The sequence below is a fragment of the Choloepus didactylus genome, chromosome 8, assembly GCF_015220235.1.
Source record: "Choloepus didactylus isolate mChoDid1 chromosome 8, mChoDid1.pri, whole genome shotgun sequence".
Classification (NCBI taxonomy): Eukaryota; Metazoa; Chordata; class Mammalia; order Pilosa; family Megalonychidae; genus Choloepus; species Choloepus didactylus.
Window position 1 is genome coordinate 83,117,158 of NC_051314.1, and position 21,373 is coordinate 83,138,530.

General features: G+C 49.0%; 1 protein-coding gene across 1 annotated transcript; it reads right to left on the minus strand.

Moving 5' to 3' along the window:
- Positions 1-5,210: 5,210 nt before the first annotated feature.
- Positions 5,211-20,662, minus strand: LOC119541731 (keratin, type II cuticular Hb6). Its single transcript, XM_037845907.1, has 10 exons — positions 20,612-20,662; positions 12,125-12,535; positions 10,866-11,074; positions 10,105-10,165; positions 9,250-9,345; positions 8,872-9,036; positions 8,456-8,581; positions 7,969-8,189; positions 6,073-6,104; positions 5,211-5,933 (listed from the first exon to the last, which is right to left on the minus strand). The coding sequence occupies exons 2-10, from the start codon at positions 12,491-12,493 to the stop codon at positions 5,752-5,754; spliced, it is 1,461 nt and encodes a 486-aa protein (XP_037701835.1). The 5' UTR covers positions 12,494-12,535; positions 20,612-20,662; the 3' UTR covers positions 5,211-5,751.
- Positions 20,663-21,373: the final 711 nt, after the last annotated feature.

Consider the following 21,373-nt stretch of genomic DNA (forward strand, 5'->3'; position numbering starts at 1 on the left):
TGGCCAAGCAGTGCTGACAGCCTCACTGCACCTTCCGCTGGAGTCACACCTGCCATCCAGGGTAGTTTGGGGCTTTGTTCCTCCAAGGGGGTCTGAAGGGAACCAGAGGGAGGCCATAGAATCTGCTGGAGGCAATGTGTATGTATGTGTGTTTGGTTTTGCCCCCACCCCCTGCACCGCTATTTTGGGGGGCACATTCTCACCCTGCCCACCACCACCACCACCATACATGCCCTACAGCAGCAACCACTCAGCCGCCCTCAGGACAGTGGTGCTATGTCTGGGCCCCACCTCACCCCATTCCCATGGTCCTCCCCTATGACCATCAAACAAGGGGAGATGAGACCCTTGCTGCCCACATACACACACAACCTTCTCCCCCGCCTTCCATGCACACACACCTCTTCAGCACCTGGGGCAGCCCTCTAGGAAGTCCTGGAGCTGGTAAGAGGATGTGGTCTACTATCTCCCCCCCTCCCCCCCCCACTCACTGCCATCATCCCCTGATACCTCAGAGCTTAAATTCCCAGGCTAAGATGGCTCCTAGGCCCCCTCCCATAGCCCAATTCTTGTCCTCTGCTTGGGAAGAGTCTGGAGAGCTCTCAAGAGGAAGACTTCAAGAAGCCCTAATCCCACTCTCAAAGAACCAGGCCTGGAATCATCCTTCTGAAACTCTAGCCCAGCTCCTGGCCAGGCTGCTCATTTCCATCCTCACTGGCCCTCTTCATTCCTCTCCTTTGCCCACCCCTACCCCAGCCCCCCACCCTCCTCCAGGCCCTATCCCATTCATCTCACCAAGCTCTCCTCAGGGGACCCCCACCACCTTCCCCCACTCCCTCCCAGAATCTCTAGGCCCCCTAGGACCATCTAGACTCCGCACCCAGGTTCCCTCTGCACCCCATCACCTGCTCTCCCTCCCACTTCCTGGCCCCTGAATCTTGGGCCTCTCACCTCCTTATTTCCCCAGGCCACGCTTGCCACTCTTCCAGGCAGTCCTGCCTCCTGGATCCTCCATACAACCTTCCCCCTCACGCATCAAAGAACCTTGGGGCCCTTCTCTCACCTCTCCGCAGGCTCTCCCTGGGCAATCACCTCCACTCTCCCGGAGAATATCCTCGCCCGTGGTTAATATCCTCCAACTGTGCTTCAGAGTCCTGATGCCTCCCCTCCAGCCCTGATCCCACTCCTCAGCTTCAGACCCACATGCCCCAGTGTGCCTCCCAGGACCTCCACCTGGGAATCCTAGAGACCTTCCAACCCAACGGACCTCCAGGCTGAGACCACTGTTCCCCATCCTCGCAACCCCATTCCCCTCTCAACCCCACTGCCAGCGTCATCAACACAGTTGCACAAACCAGAACATACGATGTCTATGTGCCCACATCCTAACACTCAGAACTAATTAACCCCCATGGTCTTTCCTTTTCTACCTCCTAAGTACTTCCCTAAGCCATCTCTTCCCTCTCTCCCCACTGCTGCTCCCCACATTCCCACCACCACCATCTTGGCTAGAATCCTGCTCTTGTCTCCCTCCAGTCCTCTCTCTCTACACAGCAGCCAGAGAGATCTTTGTAAAACACCAGTCTGACCTTTCAATAGCTCCCCACTGCCCCCCAGTGTAAATTCCAGACTCTTAAACATAACTTACCAATCCCATTGCCCCCCACTTTCCTCCCCGATTCTGGCTCAAGATGCAATGAACACCTGCCACAGTGAGGGGAGTGGGGTGTGGGGCCAGAGGCTCTTGAGGGGACCTTTGAGTTCTAACCCTCTTGAGAAGTGACTCTGGGCTCTGCTCTGAGATTTTAACACTCCCTTCCCAGGGACATAACAGATATTGTAAGAACTGCCGGCCTGGGGAGGTCATTGGGGTGCCATCTGGGGGACCCCAGGGAGACTCCATGCCTCTGGAGGTGACGTACCTTCCACCCTTTCGGTTCGAGGAGCCAGTCAAGGCTGAAGTTGCACACTCTCCATCTGCTGATGCCTCCTACTCCAGGTCCCCGAGTCCCACCTCCTCCGCTGCGGCTGCCACCCCTCTATGAAGCAGAGGAGTGGCCACAAAGAACTCTGGCCCTAACTTTCTCTGGCTGGGAGAAAATGAGAAGCACAGTCAGAAGATTATCAACCAGGGAAGTCTTCCCGAAGGAGGTGATATTGCAACTGAGACCTAGAGGAAGACTAATTCATTTATTCAGTCAACAGATAATTATTGAGCACCTTCTCTGAACCAGGAACTGTTAGGAGCTTGGGTTCCTAGAAGTGGAGAAAAATAGTCAAAATGCCTATTCCCTGTGAAGTTTACATTTTACAGCAAAAATAAATAAATAAATAAACATAAGTAAGGAGTTAACCTGGAGGTAGAGAGAGAGAGAGATGGGAAACAGCAGATGAAAAGGTGGGGTTTGAGAAAGAGTATGGAAACATTAGGAGCTCCAACAAGTTAGGCAAAATTGAGGGAAACTGGGGTACTGCCCTCCAATGCCCTTTACAAGCTTAAACCCTTCATTTCTAGACTCTCCTTGACTGTCCCCTCCTACCCCAACCCCAACTCCACCCCATAAAAGCCTTCTTTATCCAGGGTCATTTCTTAGTCCTACTTCCCTCCAAGCACTTTTCCCATCATCTTGCAGAGGTAGATGGGATGGGCCACTGAACCAGGCCTTCTACCCTTCACAGAGAGCCTACTGCCTCCTCCTTGGCAGGCCACTCCCCCAAGGAGGAACCCTGTTCCTGGAAGCTTCCTGCTTGCTGCTGAGGAATATGAGTGATCTGGAAGCTTAGGAAAAGACCAGGTGTGGTCATGACACAATACTCAAAGTGACAGTACCCTCAGCCTCTGCCCTGACCTTCACACCAGCTGAAACACATGCTCATTCAGTGGGCTGGTGGTATCACCCCACTACACAGGTAAATGAACTGAGGTTCAAGACGGTGAAATTGGTTAAGCATACACAGTCTTGGTGACAAAGCCAGGGCAAGAGCCTAAGACTCCAGGCCTCCAGTCCCCAGTCTCTTTCTACTACCCCACTCTGCCTCCTGCTATGCAGAGGCTAGGAATTCTGTGCTGTTATGTAATTATAATAATAACTGTACTAATAATAGATACTGATTTTTTACTATTATGTTCCACACTGTACTATGAACTTTTATTTGTGTTCTCTCAATCCTCCCGTAGTCTCTATCTTCAGAGATGGCCTCCAACAATTCCTTCCCTATCTGTGCATGCATGCCACTCCTCACATCTAAAGGTGGAGCCTATTTCCCCTCCCTTTGAATCTGGGATGGCCCTGTGATTATTTTGATCAATAGAATGGAAGATTTTGTTTCCTTCCTTCCTCTTGGAATCCAGCTACCAGGCTGTAAGCCCAGGTAGCCACATGAGAAAGGCTCATATGCGAGATAGTCAAGGTCTCTGTATGTCAGTTACCAATTTGTTACCTTTCAGCTCCAAATTCATCCTTCATTGCTTGCTCTGTGAAAACTGAGATGGGCCCGTTAAATATTTTTTCTTTCTCTCCTGGCACAATGTTAAGCTTTGTCAACAGAGGGTGCTGGAGCAAATTGCAGGAGAAAGAGGTTTTCCTTCCTTGTTCCAGTGTTCTCCTCTTGGCAGCCTCCTGAAGTACCCACAGCTTCTCCAGCACTTGGTTTCTATGGGGCAGACAGCGTCTATAACACCCAGCTCCAACAGTGCAGGCAGCTGCACCACCGCAGTGTACAGTGGTCACGGTGTCCTGTGGCCAGCAGCTTCCCCAGTACCCTTTCCAGCTGTTTCCAGATGGAGACGCCTCTTCATGACCAGCTTTCCCTCGCACCCAAGAGGGCAGATTTCTGCCATGTTCTAGAGGGTAGATTTCTAGCAAATTGTGCAAATATAGCACCATAATGACTTCTCTGTCATGAATCCTGAGTCTTCCAATAAGACCCAGACTTTGGTCCTAGGGGTCCTCTTCCTTGGGTGTTCTATCTCAGACCTAAGGGTTGGGGATGCTCCTTAAATCTGCAGCTCCTATAGTCTTTAGAGTTCTTGCTTTTTACTGGCCAACCGTAGGTACTCCAATCCCTTGTTATAGCTAATTCTTTCTCCTTTCAAATTAATGTCTCCTGATTGGATCCTGACTGATAGAACCTGGCTAACAGCCCCAGGTAAGCTCCCAGCTGGCCAGCCCCAAATCCAACCACGTGAGTTAGGCCATTTTTTGGCTCTTTCAGCCATCCTAGCATCCGAAACAATATCATGTAAACCAAAACAATGTAAACCAGTCGACCCATGAAATCATGAGAAAGAATATTGTTTTAAGCCTCAACATTCGGGGGTGGACTTTTATGCAACAGATATGTGAAACACATCCTTATAATCCAGTAGGTATCATTATCCCATTTTATAGATGAAGAGGATTCATAGCTTGCCTATAATTACAGAGCTGCTAGTAAATGGCTGAGCCAGCTTCAAACCTAGATCTGTATTTACAAAGCCCTTTCAAACACATAATCTCACTTAGAGAGCTAGAAGGGACCTAAGAACGCTATTGTCCAACCACCTTCATTTTATAGCCCAGAAAACTGAAGTGCAGAGTGTGCAAGTCATTTGCCCAAAGTCACATGTGGTTAATGGCAGAGAGTCTGGACTCTGAACTAGAAACCCAGTTCCCATACTCTTGACACAATGCTCTTCTTCTCCCCCCACTGTTTTTCTCATGTGCCTTAGTTCTATCTTACCTCCACACCTTCCTCTTTCAGTTCTTCTTCCCAGAAATGTCCCTGGGGGGAGGGGAAACAAAATCACCCCTTGAGGACATTTGGCAATGTCTGGAGGCATCTGGGTGGTCACACTGAGGGAGTGGGTGCTTCTGGCATCTAGCAGGTGGAGGCCAGGAATGCTGCTAAACATCCTACAATAGCCAGGACAGCCCCCCACAACAAAGAATTATCTGGCTCAAAATGTCAATAGTAAGAAAGTTGAGAAACCTTGTTCTAGAGAAGCTCATGACCCCACAAGATTCCCCACCTCCAAGAATCTTCCCTTGTTTATCACAAGACTTGGTTTGCTCAAAGCCAGATGGGCAGCATCTGCGACAGACATTTTCACCTACTGAAATAACCAGATGGGCGGACAAGTCCTGAGGAAATCTCCAGCAGGGAGCACCTATCACAAGACAGCACCGGCAATTTCAAGACTCTAAGGCACCAGGTTAGATTAGCTACAAGCAGTTTATTGGAAACAGAATGAAACAAAGGTGCCAAATGGTTGAGTGGCTGGCTTTCTAGAAGCTTCCGCAGGCAGTCCCAAAAGGGAGGTGCTCTCCCTTCCCACAGGTCATCTCTCCACAGAGTTACAGAAAACCACCATCACTGTTCACCATCTCAATTCCAAAGGCAGAAGCATGCTGGAAGATTCCCAGAAGTGCAGGCGGGAAGATTTGGGGGTCCCACTCGGTTCCTCCAAGCTTGGGCTGAGAGGTCAGGCAGGACCAATGAATCAAGCAAAGAACAGAAGTCAGAAGAAAAGAGGAGACCTCAGGACAAGAACTTGACTACTAGGAAAGGCTATGGAAAGAGGCCTCCCCGGGGCTCGGGGTGCCTGGGGGATGGCGCACAGAGGGGAACCCGTGGGGAGGTCATGCAGAACATCTACATCCGGCGACTGATTGTTGGGAGGTCGGCGGCTGTCGGTGGGGAGGGGCAGCGGGAGGTGCGTTCCGGTTGCGCGAGGGTGACCCTAATGCTCGCTTGCGAGGCTGCAGCCTCCTAGCACTTCCTACAGCAGACGCTTCCGGCGCTGACTCCGCCACAGGGCGCGCAGGAGTTGCTGGTGCCTACGACGATGTTGCTGCTGCACGGGGCGCTGCAGAGGCCGGCGGTGGCAACAGGGGCAGTACCAGAGGCGCAGAGATCGCCACAGACGACGCCACCGCGGGAGCTGCTGACGCCTGGAGGCAGAAGCGGAACCGCGCGTCAGGCACAGGCACAGCCACGGGGGGGCGGCACTGAGGCGAGCTTAAAGTACCCCCTCCGCAAAGGGGCTTGGACCACCCGCGCGGGAGAAAAGGGAGGATTCCTGCTACTTACAGACATTCACGGAGCCAACGCCCTCACACAGCCTGTTGGGAGAGGAAAGGGGAGAGATCAGTGCCGCGGAAAAGCCGTGTTGGCAGGTGAGATGCATGGTCCTCCTTCCCGACAGTCGCCGAAGGAAAGGAACAGTAAATGGGCGATTCCAGGAGGCAAAATAGCCCTTGGTCACTGCGCGGGTTCTGAAGACCGAATGCCAGCGTGTGCCAAGCTCTCCTCCACCTCCAACCTCACGATGGGGACTTAACCTCTCTCGGCCAAGTTTTTCCCATGGGGAAAATCTGCTGCCTAGATTTGTTGTGAGAATTAAATCAAAGAAGACATGTAAAGTGCTTAATGGCTGATGCCTGAGCACTTAAGGGTTAGCTGCTCTTATTTCTGTGCTAGTTCTGATTGAATAGGAAACGTCTCTCAGGGGCAGCAGGTTTAACTTCCTAAATCTTGTCTGATTGGTGTCTTTAGATGTAGGCTTTAGAAGGACAAAAGTTTTTGTCTATCTTTTCCCCAAAGCAGAATCCAAAGCACCTAAAGCAATGCCTGGCTCAATAAATAATTGTTGGGTGAGTTAATGGAATTTCAGAACTGGAACAGCTTCAGAGTCTATCTGCACTGCTTCCCTCATTTGACAGATGAGGAAACTGAGGCCAAGAAAGAGCAAATGACCGGTGACAGAGGCAAAGCTATAACTCAGGCCACCTGACTCCAGCCCACCAGCATTTCCTTCCCACACAACACTGTCTCCATAAGGGAAACAAATGAAGTCCCATGAGAGAACAGTGGCAAAGGGTTGGAGAAATCAGCTTCAGATACGAGAAGAATCCACAGCTCACCAACTAATCTTCCCAGGCCCAGGTTTCCTAGGTAACCCATACCAAAAATTCCAAAGCTATCTCCATGTGTCCCTCCAAATTCCAAATTCAGCTTTAAAAAACTTCTCCCAGAATTCTATATCCCTGAAACTCCCCAGGCCCTGTCAGATCCAGTGCCTGTGAGCTCTGCAATGCATTTACTGGAGTTTGTTGGGAGTCTCCATGCAGTCACTTGGACTACCAAGCCTGTGTCTTTATCTCCCTATTACACAGGATGCTCTCTGGATGCTCCCTCTGCATCCTCACCCTCTACTCTCCTCCTTCCAGGGCCAGAGGCTTGGCTGTACATAAGAAGAAGAGAGATTCAGGGCATGGCCAACTGACCAACTATGGGGAAGGAACCGAGGCAGAAAGTGAGCCCTAGGCCACATCTCAACGCCTTTTCCCTATAGAGACTCTTAGGCTGTCCTCTGGCCATGGGAAAGCTGAAAGACCAATGGGGAGGAAGGGACCTCCCCTGCAAAACAAGCAAACAAGCATAAATCCGGAGAGCAGGGCACACCACATAAGGGAAAGTCTGCTGCCTAATCTCAGTTCCACCTGCTGCAATGAAAGACCATTTAGGGATGCTCATTGGAATTAGCATAGATATGGATGAGTTGATGAAATTGCCTATCTGAAGCTGACCTGATGGGATAAATCTGAACTCCAAAAGACCTGAATTCAAAGGTGGACTTGGGAGGATAGACTGGGAATAACAGGGCCAGGGGAGAGTAAGCACGGTTCAGTGTAGGTGGTGCCTAGACTGGGCTGGGCTTCTCAGGCACAGGAGTGAATGAAACCTGACTCCTGGCTCGGAGAAATAGATGTGATTTGAGAAGGCACCTACCCCAGATGAAACACAAGAAAACAGAGAGATTCAATGGGACTAGAAAGCATATGCAAAGTCTGAACTAAAATTACCTGTCCAGCAGCAGGATGGGAAGGGTTGGAAATGCAACTCAAGTGGTGCCAGGAGTGTGAGCGACTGGGCACGCTGAGAACCCAGGCAGGGCTGGGAAAGAAAACTGGCTATGGCACCCACCTGTGCTCCTCGCCCTCCAGCAGGCGCCTGTAGGTGGCGATCTCGATGTCCAGCCCCAGCTTGGAGTTCATCACCTCCTGGTACTCCTTGAGCAGGCAGGCCATGTCCTGCTTGGCCTTCTGCAGGGCGGCCTCCAGCTCTGCCAGCTTGCAGCGGGCGTCGCTGAGGGCCGCCTCGCCCTGCTGCTCAGACTGGGTCACTGCAGCCTCCAGCTTGGAATTCTGTGGGCCCAGAAGAAACAAAGAAGGTCTTGGAGCCTCTATCTGTATCCAGGATTCGCCCAGTCTTCACCACCCGCCTGGGAACACCCCAGGAACAGGGCCTACTTGCCTTCATCTCCTGGGTCTCCCTGAGTTACCACAACCAGGGACGCTAGTCATGTAAATGGGCTGAAGAATGAATGGGAGATCCAGACCGTGCACACACTGGCTGTGTGACCCTGGGTAAGACCCCAGCCTCTCTGGTCTTGGGCACAGGGGACCCATACCTGGCACTTGGCGTTCTCCACCTCAGCCGTCAGCCTTTGGATCATTCGGTTCAGTTCATTGATCTCCTCCTTGGTGCGGCGCAGGGTCTCCCCATGCCTGATCACGATGGCCTTCATCTCCTCGCACTGGGGGGAAGGGGAGATGCTCATGGGGCACAGAATGGGACATCCCACCCATGCAGGACACCACAAGTGATTGTGCAGGTTGTGCAGTGCTCAGCCTCCACAACTGCACTTGGCAGCCCTGCTCATGCCACCCGAACCTAATGTCTGCCCTTCCTTCATACATCCCTAGGGAAGGACACTCCACAGTTGTCTTGGGCATCAGAATCCCCAGACAAAAGAAGCCACTTCTAATATATACCTGGCTTCCCTCCCACCACCATTTCAGGAGGCAGGTGTCCTGGGCCGCTCACCTTGCTGCGGTACCAGGACTCAGCCTCAGCCCGGCTGCGGCTGGCGATGTCGTCGTACTGAGCCTTGATCTCGGCGATGACGCAGTCCATGTTCAGGTCCCGGCTGTTGTCTAACTTGACGACCACCGAGGTGTCAGAGATGTGGGACTGGAGAACGCGGATCTCCTACAGGAGGTGAGAGGTGGCAGAAGCCTGTTCACACTAGGGCCTGACCTCCCGTAGCCTGTACCCCTTCCTGGGCCCTTCTTGGGCCCAAGCTGCTCCCCACTCAGACAACCTCATGGACTGCAGCCCCCTGCCCAAGTCCTTGTCCAACATCTCAAAGGACTCCAGGCTTGAGCCCTCTGTTCTAGCTGGCTGCTGGGCCATGCCCCTCACCTCCTCATACAGTCGCCGCAGGAAGTCGATCTCCTGGATCAGGGCCTCCACGTTGGCCTCCAGGTCAGACTTGCGGACATAGGCACAGTCCACGTCCTGTGAAAGAACAGAATGTTATAGGCTGCAGGGCTGCTTGGCAACCTCGGAAGGCCAATTTGTCCATCCCCCTGTGTCTGGACAGGATCTTCCCTGACCGTCTCACACATCCATGAGACCCAAGTTGACCTGCCCTGGCCCCATAAACCCATCCATTCAGTCTTTAACTTTCACAACAACACCTCTGATAGTAAACCCTCCACCTTGGCATGACCAAGAGTCAGAAGAGGAGTAAATCAGTCCTCCCTAAGACCTTTATGCCCTCCTCACAGGTCACCAGGAGTCCCCTTGTCTTGTAAGTTGATTGGCTACAAAGGAGTCACACGCTGTTTTTCTCAAGTTGCTTACCCTTTGCCTGCCAGGCTCCCTTGGGCCCTCTGTCGCTCACTTTTTGTTCCGACGTCCAAGTCAGGCCTTTCTCCCTCCACTGGAAGCCTCATAGTGGACATCTGTGCCATGAGATATCCTCTCCTCTCCTCTACCTGCTCTGTTCCCTCCTTCCTGCCCAGCCTTCTCTCTACACCTCAGGAAGCCCACCCAGACCCAGGCTCTGCTCTGCTCCCCAAGTCTCCCACATCTTTTTGCTCCTCCTACTCTGCCCTTGGCCCTGCAGGGCTGTGTCCTGGGTCCAGGTGCCATGCCCCTATCAGCCTGGGGGCTTCTAAGAGCAGAGCCCTGTCTCCTCCTCGTGGGACTTCCCAATCCCCTAGTGCCCAGCCCAGCCCAGTCTCTGCCAGCGAATGAACAGGTAGCACCCACCTTCTTCAGAGCCACGAACTCATTCTCAGCAGCAGCCCTCAGGGCCACCTCCTCCTCGTACCTGACATGGGGACAAGGGGAGAAGATGGCATTATAGGATGGCAGGGACATGGGGCTTGAGTGATATACCTTCCCCAAAGCAGGATGGGTCCTGCCCCAGGAGGGCCTCTCACCAAGTTGCTCTTCCTCCTTGGAAGAAGTCCAAGGGGCATGTTTCCCAGCTCCAGGGAAATCCCCAGGCCCTGTGGCTTTAGGTTCACACAGGGTATCAGCATTGAATGAGACTGTGTGCTTCCTGTAGGCCTCGTTCAGACTATATGCTCAATAAATATTTGTGCAATTGCACAGACACTGTCAAATCTCTCTAGGCTGTGCTTGCAAAGATGCCTGATAATTAAAACTCACACTTACTCATATTTATCAATCCAGTTACCATGGTTTAAATTTCAAAACCTTGAATGTCTCATTAGTAGAAATTCACACAGAGGAGCAAAGGGCCAAAAAATGAATTTCAGGGGAATTGGAAAAATCCAAATGATGGCCTTTAGCCTCAGGAAACCTGTCTGTTCAAACCAAAACCCCTCAAATTTTTACTAGATATTGCCTAGGGAAATTAACAAAGCTATGAGATTTCTGTATTCAAACCTCTGGCTCTACACTGCCACTGGTCTTCAGCAAGTTTGCAAGAGGTATTTGCGAGTGTGGCTTAGCCAGCCCTGAGGACAGATGCCAAAGGGGAGCTGCTGTCCGCCTGCACTCACTTCTTCTTGTAGCCCTCCAACACCTCCTGCACGTGGTTCAGCTCTGAGGCCAGCCTCCCGCTGTCGGCCTCCACGCACTCGGCCTCCCGCCTCAGCGTCTCGATGTAGCCATTGAACAGCGGCTCCAGGTTGCTCTCGCAGCACTTCCGGTTCTGGTAGAACTGCCACTTGGTCTCCAGCACCTTGTTCTGTTGCTCCAGGAAACGCACCTGCCATGGGAAGAAGGTGTCAGGGAGCCCTGGGCATTTTCTAGCAATGGGGCTTGCTAGAGAAGGAAATGTTGGTAATCCACAGCCAGGGGCTCAGTGGTAGAGATGGAAAGTGGGTAGAAGGTGGTCAATTGGAGACTGAATATGATCTTGCTTTTCTCAATCAAGAAGTTAATAAATATTGAGCAATATCTGATCTCAAATTCAGGAATTCTCCTGTGAGCTTCTGAACAACGTCTGGATGTCCCAAGAAAGAACGATATGGCATAATGTAGATGTGAGATCCAAATAACTGTGCCAAGCAACAACAGAGTACTGAATTTTTAAAGGGAAGAGGGGAAACTTCCACTGCTGCTCTGTTGAGCTGAGTTGTCCAAACCATGGACTTCTTATGACATTTAGTCGAGACCCATCCCAGGTCCTTAGGGCCAAAAGGAGTCAGGGTTTCTGTTCAAGCCGACCCACTCCTGCAGGACAGAAGACATCCCTCCCAGCTGGGAAGAGAGACAGTGCCCCCAGACCGTGGGGCTGGAAAGAGGGAAATCAGTCACTCGTGCTTTTTTCCTTCTACCTTGGGCTTCCATAGGAAGTACCCAACGTACTGGTGCCCTGCTTGTTCTGGGGAGGCTGAAGCCACCCTTTCCTGACACATGTCCTCAGAGCCACAAACTCAGGCCACATCGAGTCCTTAGGGTAGAATCAGGGCTGGGAGCTTCTGGGACTGCCCAGGTCTGGGTGACTGTGTCCTGAGTGTCAGCTCTGAGCCTCTCTTATCAGACTGGCTTCTCTTGACTTGCCCTGGCTCTTTGTCTGCCCCTCAGGCTGGACTGGAGAGTGTCATGACTCTCATATTCTGTCTGTCTGTCTGTTTGTCTGCTGGGTGGTCTGTACCCAGGTTGTCTGTCATGACTCCACCATCAGAATTGGTGTGTCTGGCTCTGTTTGATTCCTTTATAGTGGTCTCCACCATCAGACTGTGAGCTCTGTGGGCAGTTTCCTGCCTTGACTTCCCTCGGTACCCAAGCAGGGCCCTGCCCACGGGCCACCCACCTTGTCGATGAAGGCGGCGAACTTGCTGTTGAGGCACTTGATCTGCTCCTTCTCCTCGTGCTTCACGCACTGCGCGCTGGGGTCGATCTCCAGGTTGAGGGGCGTGAGCAGGCTCTCGTTGACAGACACGCTGGTGATGGCGGGGGCGGTGGGGCCGCACACGCCGCCGGAGCGGTAGCCGAAGCTGCGGCCGCACGAGCCGCTACGGAAGGCCCCGCAGACGCTGTGGCTGCCGAAGCCCCCGGAGAGGCCGCGGTAGCAGGAGATGCCGCGGTAGGGGGCGGCGGTGATGCAGCAGCGGCCGGGCCGGGGCCCGCAGGCCGAGGCGCAGCTGAAGGCGCCGCCAGCACAGTAAGATCCACAAGTCATGGTGCTTCTTTGGGGACGGGAGGCTTTGAGGAAGGAGACGTCCTAAGGAAGGGCACAGTGAAGGAGGTGTTGGGTGTTTATGTCTGGGACCTTTGTGGGCCCTTTATATATGCAGCGAGCCGGACTGCGCCGCGACCACGGGGTCAGAGGCAATTAGTAACGTTTATGGGCTTGGGTTGTTTAGCTGCTGTCGCTCCTCCTTTAATGTGCTTAATTGGGGACCAGGTGCGGCCAGATGTTTATAACCCTTTGCCTTAAACTACACAATTTTCATCTTCAAAGGGCTAGCTCACCGCCCATCCCCCTACTCGCACCTCCTAAAATAGTTGGGGAAATGGAGGGCTTAGGGGTGGGGTTGGCAGTGACTCAGGCTGGAATGGAGGGAGGAGAAGGGGCAGGGCTACGTTTGGTCGTTTTCCTCCCGGTTTGAGGCGGTCCGTGTCTCTTGTCCGTGGTGCTGATCTGACAGGGCGAGGAATGCTTAGGGAGCATGAGATCAACAGAAAATAATGTGGAATTTGGGGTGCGCTTGGTGGTTTTGGTGACCCTGATGACCTCTTCCTGCACCCAAAAAGCTCCAACTTAAACACTCAACACTTAATCACCCACACATGAATCCAATCCCCACACACACCTGCTCCCAAGTCTTCACCTACACCCATCATCATTTTCTCTCTCTCTCACATACACCTTGCACTCACATACAGGCATTCCCGCCCAGTCTTTCACACACTCTCGTCCAGTCCACTTGCACTCAGGCCAACCCTAGACCAACTCATTAAGCCACAGGCCAGCCTGTGCTGAGAGGAGACATTTCCTCCCTTCAGAATGTTCCATGAGGCCTAAGGGAGCACACTCTGGCCCCAGGAAAGTCCAAGCATGCCCAATAAGGCTCCAAGCAAGGATTTCATGTCTGGACTTAACCTCTGGCGTCTGTGTTTCTCCAGAGCCCAGAAGGCCTGGGGTGAGCGCTGATGTTATGGCTTTATATAGCATTTGGCTCCAAATATGAAATCTAGATAGAGCAGTATGAGGAGAGCATCTGGCCCCTGCCATCACCCCCTGAGTCCTTGCTGCTTTCCATTCTACACCCACTCTGTCAGTGACCTTGGAAGATGTCAGAACAGATCCATATTGATGTGGGTGGTCTATCCAGTGGAGGTAGTGTGGACCCTGAACTCAAGAGGGCTTGGCAGGAACCAAGGCTCTGCTCTTGGCTATCTCTGTGGGACCTGGGAGCAGGCACATCACTCCTCTGGGAAGTGGGTTAAGCCTTTCCCACCCATTGCTGCTGTGGAGATTTACCGAGATGTGGTTACACTCATAGACCCCAAAGCACATGCAGATGTGCCTTAGTGTTACTGTGGGGAGCATTTTTTCAGGCTTTAGATTGTGACCCACTAATGGGAGCAACCAGAATTTTACTTTAATAAAATAGAACAAAATCAAATGGAATGGAATAGAATAGAAAATATCAGAGTGCATCATATGTAGGAAGAATAACTATGTTTCATGATGTTTTTGTTTCAATCATATGTGGTGTGTATGAATGTGTGTACTCAGTCACTATGTACAATTATTTCTTATTATGGTTGCAAATAAAAAAGTGTTTAAATACGTGGCATAATGGTTAAGAGCACAGAGCCACATTCCAAACTGGTTTCAAATTCCAGTTCTGCCACTCTCTAGCTGTGTAAGCTCAGGTGAGTTACTTAACCTCTCTGTGCTTCATTTCATGACATGTAAAATGATGATAAAAATAGTATCTGTCTCATAAAGTTGTGTAAGGATTAAAAGAATGTATCCATGTAAAGCTCTTGGAACAGAGTCTGACACACTACAAGTATGTAATCATATTTGTTGTTGTTGCTGCTGCTGTAGATATACTGGCATGTTTGGTGGGGAGATAGGGATATGCGTTATTGCTTCTGTTGCTGTAGATATATTGGCAGGTTTCATGGGTAGGTGAGGATATACACACATACACACACATACACATACACATTCCTAAACAGCCTAAATTCAATTTCCACTAAAGGACTAACAAAAGGATTAAATTAAATAATTCAAGGACAATGCTTAACACAGCAACTGGCACATAGCAAGTGCTCAATAAATGTTACCTACCATTATTTCACCATGGGGGCAGGTGAGAATGTTACTCCCTCTTATCCTAGAAAAGAGCACCAAAACAAATGCCTCCCCTTCAATTCCCACTCCAATCCAACTGCCTCCAGGGAAGGCAAATAGAATCCTTGGGCAACCACACTACTGGATGAGAAGAGAAGCTTAGATAATCCAAAGAATCTGGAATCTGTGATAATTCATAAATTCGTATTTCTTATCTGGCTTTGACAGACCCTCAGAAATCCTCAGCCATAAATCAAACAATGATATTCTCACTCATGTCACTTTTTGGCTCATCCTGAAACCTCCTGACTGGTCAGTACAGTAGATGGGGAATCCCATGAGGGTGAGAGTGGGGGAAATGCCCTCAATAATCCATCTGGATATAATGAAGTTCCAAAGAAAGAAAGATAAGGCAATTTTTCACTACAGTGGGACAGGTAGAGGCTGGAGTTCATGAAGAACTTCTAAGAAAAAGGGCTAGTAAGTGTAGTTATGGTTTCTGAAAAGAGTTGGGGGCATCTCTCCCACTTAAGGAAGCTTTTTATAAAGAGAAACACTTCATATTTTGGAGGGGTCACCATGTATGTGTGAAATAAAAGAACTTCAAATCTGGAGATCAAAATCTCTTCTTCTAACTCAGACCTCAGAGATGTGAATGAAGCAGATCTGGTTAGGAATCAGGCAAATCAGACTAAAGGTTAAAGGACCATATTGACTGTCTTAAAACTTCAACTTCTGTGTGAGACCAAACGAAAAGATATTTATTTGGTGCAAAATCTGTATTTTCTGTAGCACACTAAATAATTTAACTTGTACACTCAGTTTATTCTAACACAATAATTACATGTAACTTTGAATAGGGAGTGAGATCTGGTTGGTTTGTACAGGTTAGTGTGAAACCCCAATATATCCCAAAGTAATTTGGGCAGAAAATAAAAATTAACTTGCAAAGTCCCCTTGAAGGACTGGGGAAAATGCAGAAATATTAAATCTCCCCACCTGGGGAAATACTGATATTCTCACAAGCACTAGGGACTACCAATTCAGTAGGCCGAGCCCTCCATCTCAGGGCTTGCCCTTATGAAACTTGTTACTGCAAAGGAGTGGCTTGAGCCTACTTATAATTATGCCTAAGAGTCCCCCCCAGAGAACCTCTTTTGTTGCTCGATGTAGCCTCTCTGTCTAAGCCAATTCTGTAGGTAAACTCACTGCCTTCCCTCCTACATGGGACATGACTCCCAGGGGTGTAAATCTCCCTGGCAACATGGGACATGAGTCCCAGGGATGAGCCTGGCCCTGGCATCATGGGATTGAGAAGGCCTTCTTGACCAAAGGGGAAAGTGATATGAAACAAAATAAAGCTTCAGGGGCTGAGAGATTTCAAATAGAGTTGAGAGGTCATCTTATGCATTATATAGATGTCCTTTTTAGGTTTTAGTGTATTGGAATAGCTAGAAGGAAATGCCTGAAACTGTCAAACTGCAACCCAGTAGCCTTGATTCTTGAAGATGATTGTTTAACTATGTAGCTTCTATGGTGTAACTGTGTGATTGTGAAAACCTTGTGGCTCACACTCTATCCAGTGTATGGACAGATGAGTAGAAAAATGGGAACAAAAATTAAATGAATAATGGGGGGCTGGGAGGATGGGATGTTTGGGATGTTCTCCTTTACTTGTATTTTTATTCTTATTTTTATTTTTTGGAGTAATGAAAATGTTCAAAAATTGATTTTTGTGATGAATATACAACTATATGATGGTACTGTGAACAACTGGTTATACACTGTGGATGACTGTAGGTGTGTGAATATATCTCAATAAAACTGAATTTTTTTAAAAAAAGTCTCATCTTTCAGCCAAAGTGGATCTTGTTTCGAGGGGCACCTGGAAATAAAGGCCACATCAGGTGGTTTTAACATTAGGAAGTTCTTGTTAAAGGCTCCTTTCCATCATCCTGCTGCTATGGAGGATGTTATAAGGCAGATTCCCCAAGATTGATTATCAGCTAGACTAGATAACATTTCCCAGTCATGGGATTTGGAGATTCTGTGAAGGATATGCGCCTGCCATAGACTGAGCCCTGCCTTAATTTTGGAAGGTGGGAGGCACCAAGAGGAGTTCCCAGTCTGACAGCGAAGGCAGACCCACATTTTTGTGAAAGACCAGAAATCTGAAGAAGGCTGCTTTGGGGGTGTACCATGAGGTGCTCAGGGATGCAGTGTCTACTGACAGTTCTGGGGCAATGTGAAATGCAGCTAGCCTGCTGGGAAAGGCAAGGAAGGCTTCCTGGAAAGAGTGAGGACAGGCTTTCGACAGGTGGGGCAGTGTTGGTGAAAAGAGGTGCATGGAGGTACTTCAGAGAGTGGGAGAAAGTGAGACAGGGCCAGGGGGTGGCCAGCAGGGGCACCTGAGGGCCCTTGCACGAGAGGAAGGGATCGTGAGATGCTGTGAGGGTGGAGAGAGAGAAGGAAAGCCAGTCAGGGCAGAGGCCTTGGAAACAGGGACAGTGTCATCCCTGGGACTGTGTTCTGCACAGCTCCACGGCTGGGGAACGGGAGGCAGCCTGTGGGCTCTTCATCTGTTGGATACCAAAACATCTGCACACTGGGCTTACAGGTATCCAAGAGAGGACCATGACCTTTCTAAGCTCAAAGCTCATGCTTCCTGTTTACAGAAAGTGGGTGCAGGCCAGATTCCAGTGAGGGAAATTAAGGAGCTAGGGGAGTGGCAGTTCACACAGCACCCAAGCTGTTGATTAGAGAGCTGGCCTCAGTCCAGCCACTCTGCAGGTGCCTTAGTGAATCCGGAGAGAGGCCCAAGTCAGAGCCCTGCCTCCTCAGCTGACGCCAGCCAATTGTCCGTCAGAACCCACCAGAGGGGAGTCCTATTGGACGACAGGGCCAAAGCCCCTTGTGGGGAGCCTGAGCTGAATGGGGGCCTTACTCCAGAACCCCACACCTGGTGAGGCATGTCCCTTGATCCAGGCTGATCCGGGAGTAGAGACCCCTGCACCTCCCCACCCCATGTTCCTGCCCTTTGAGAGTTCCTTACTGTAAAGCTGGAGCTGAGGCGGCCCACCTCTTTGGGTGGGTCTGTAGCTTGCCCTCAGTGCTTCACCCCTTCCCCCATCAACCTCCTCCTCCTCTGGTCTTCAACTCCAGAGTGCTCCCCAACCATTCTTCCCTGAGTCATCTCCCCATTTTTCCCCCACTGTCTTCCGCTTCCCTTCTCTACCCTACTGTCTTCTCCAATCTCCTCTACCTCCCATTTTCTCTGCCCCCCAGTCAGTCTCCTTCCCTTTCCACAAGTTGCCCCTGAGAGGAATAGAGTCTGAAAGCACAGCATCTTCCCCTGCCCCCTTCTCCCTGGAAATCTGTCTCCCCCTATCAGCTTCTCTTTTCTTCCCCAACTCTACCTTCTCTGCCCCAAGGCCTTCAGGATTCCTCTCTTCATTGGCTGGCTTTCCCCACCACCCTGTCATAGCTCAAATCATATCTCACTCTCCTCTTTTGTCCTTCAGGTCTCAGCCAGGAATATCTCCCCACTCCACCCCCAGGAATGGCAACCCTCCGGCCTGCTTCATCTGCTCCCCTCCCCCTTTCCTAACCCACCCTACCAGAAAGCTTTGCACAATTAATCACCAAGCTTTGATGGCTCCATTACTCAGCATTTACTGTGTAGCTGGTATTCATTTCATTCATTCAGCAAATATTTATTGAGCACCTACTGTATGCCAAGTTCTTGGGATTTATCCATGAATGAAATATTGGTATGCATTGGTATATTGTAGGATTTGCATTTTTGTTTATGATCTGAGTATATGTCCAGCGTTTTTGTTAAAAATGGGAGCTCCCCAAGGATAAGGAATTTTCTGCCATCCTCTAACCTTGAACTCCAAGAGCACACCAAAGGGCCCTGAAGAGGTTACTGGGCGTAAAAGTGGGTGTATTTATGTGTATATACAAGAACCATAACTGTTATACCCTTATTGATGGCAGACAGTAGATGGATAGGAGTGCAATGAGATAAACTCATCCCTTTTATTGAGGTCAGAGACATCAGGCTCTGAGTGCCAGTTCTGCCATTAACTGAACAACCTGAACAAATCTCTTAAATACAATTTCCACATCTGTGAAACCAGAATAATGACACCAACCTCAGAAGGAAGCTGTGAAAATTAAATGAGTTAATGCATATTGGGCTTTTAGTATAGTATTTAGTATGTAGTAAGTGCTCAAGAGATATTATTTTTTAAGTTTGGAAAAATACTCATAAAATAGTTTTCTAGACTAAACATGCACTACTTGCATAATTTTTTAAAATAACCACATACCCTAGAAAAACTTTTTAACAAAAGCACCAGAAGGCAAGGAAAAGCATGCTCACGGCAGCTTTGTTCATAATACGGAACTCTGGAAACAACCATGAGTCCTTTAGGGTAGAAAGATGAATAAGCTGGTATATTCATACAATTGAGTACAATCCACAGTGAAAATGAATACAACACAGCTACAGGAAAGAGCAAAAGAAACTAGACACAAAAGAATACATACAATATGATTCCATTTATATGAAGTTCAAAAACTGAGAAACTAAATAATATATCATTTAGGGATGCATGCATAAGGTTATAAAATTATAAAGGAAAGCAAGGGAATGATCGATTAACACAAAATCTAAGAGAGGGGTCATCCCCAGGCCAGGAAGGAGGGTGGTACAATTAGAATGGGGCACATAGGATGCTCTAAGTTACACACAAGTGCTATTCCTTACTAACAGATGGTAGGTACACCACCTATACATTCTTTTGTGTGTATGACACATTTCACAGTAAAAACAATTTTAACTGCCACACACCCACATTGCCAGAGCCCAGGCCATATAGTGATGATTCTGCAAACCCTCTTTCCTCCTCTCCCCCTGCCCCCTGCAAGCATTTTTACTCTAAGAAAACAGACAGGTTGGATTTCCTTTTAGGCCTTCAAAAATTAGCAGCAATGAACAATGCCTGAAATTTAGTGAAATCTTGAATTTCTTTATATCATGCTTTAAATTGCTTCTGAGTTCTTTAAAATTTCTTAGCAAGAACCAGCCATTAGTAATTATCTTGTGTTTACACATGTCACTTTTATAAGGAGTTACACCGGGAGAAAAGGTAAAGCATGGATGAGATGCAGCTTGACTCACTGCGCTCCTCCTTGGGACACCCAGCCAGCTGGTTTGCTGGGGATACCACTGCTCAATTGTGGGCAGGGCCCAGAATTGCAGGTGAGGGTACAAAGAGCCTCAGAAGTGCTGGCCTGGCTGCCCCAAACACATAAAGTAACAGCAGGTGCCACACCCGCCTCTAGGATAACCAGATGGCGGACAAAGTCCCTCACCTCCACGTCTGCCCTGTCCTAGGGCCTAACTTCTGAATGTTTTGCATAGACACACACAGTCCTACTTTGAGCCCTCCTTCCACCTGCCTTTGTCCTGAGGTGTAGCAGCAACATGGAGCCAAGTCATTTCACTTCTCTTTGCTTCTCTTCGATTTAAGTCAAACCTCTGTACTTTATGAGATAACTTTTCTAGGACCTACTATATTGGAGTGGAAATGGGTAATTGGTAAATAGAACATAGTACAATATATCGAGGTAATAATATACCAAAGAGGTATACAAATAACTGACATTTTCCATCCCCTTTCTTCAAATACCAGCCACTAGTTCCTGCAGATCAAGTCCATACTCCTCTCCCAACTTCAAAACAGCCTCACATTGCCCTGTGTCATGCTCACCCAATTGACCCCTCCTGGTTCTCACCATCCCAACCTCCTGTGACTCTGTCCATATTCCTTAGACTGACTCTTCCCAAACCTAAATTCACAGATATCTCCTCCTAAATGCTCTTCTCTACCCTCTTGACCTTTTCCAGGGATTAGGAAAGCAGAGATTACCATAGCTTCAGGTGAGAAAGCAAGGCACCCCCTGGGCCCCACCACTTACCAATTGGGAGACTTTGGCAAGTTGTTTAACCTCTTTGAGCCTCAGCTTCTTCGCCTGTAATATAGAGATAATGGTACATACTTCATATGGTTGGTGTAAGAATTAGAGATGGCTGATGCCATATAATGATGATCACATAGTAGGTGGCCAATAAAAGGGAAATAACGTCTTAACAAAGAGAACCTGTGTATCCCTACATAGTTCTTTCTAGTTGCAAAGGGAAAGATGTACTCAAGTGATGAAATTTAGCATCACCAATAGGAAGACAACCCGACAGTCTGTGCTTCCTGATGTGATACAACAAGTGTTAAACTTGGCAGTAAAGGTAGCACAGCATTGTGGATTTACCAAATACCACAGAAGTGTATACCTGAAAGTTTGGTTAAAATGGGAAATTTTATGTTGTATATATTTTACTAGAATAAAATTTAAAAAACAATCCATAGAACTGCACAACATGAACAGTGAACCCGAAGTTAAACCCTGGACTATAGTTAATAGCACAATTATAAAAATGTGCTTTCATCAATTGTAACAAATGTGTCACACCAATGCAAGGTGTTAATAATAGGGTGGTGTATGGGAACCCTGTATTTTATGCATGATTGTTCTGTAAATCCAAAACTTCTCTAATAAAATAAATAAATAAATAAATAAATAAATAAATAAATGCCCTGCAACATCCATTATGAAGTATACCACCCCCCAAAAAAAATGTTTAATCCAAACCTAATCAACTTCTAGACCGTTGAAGTCCAGTAG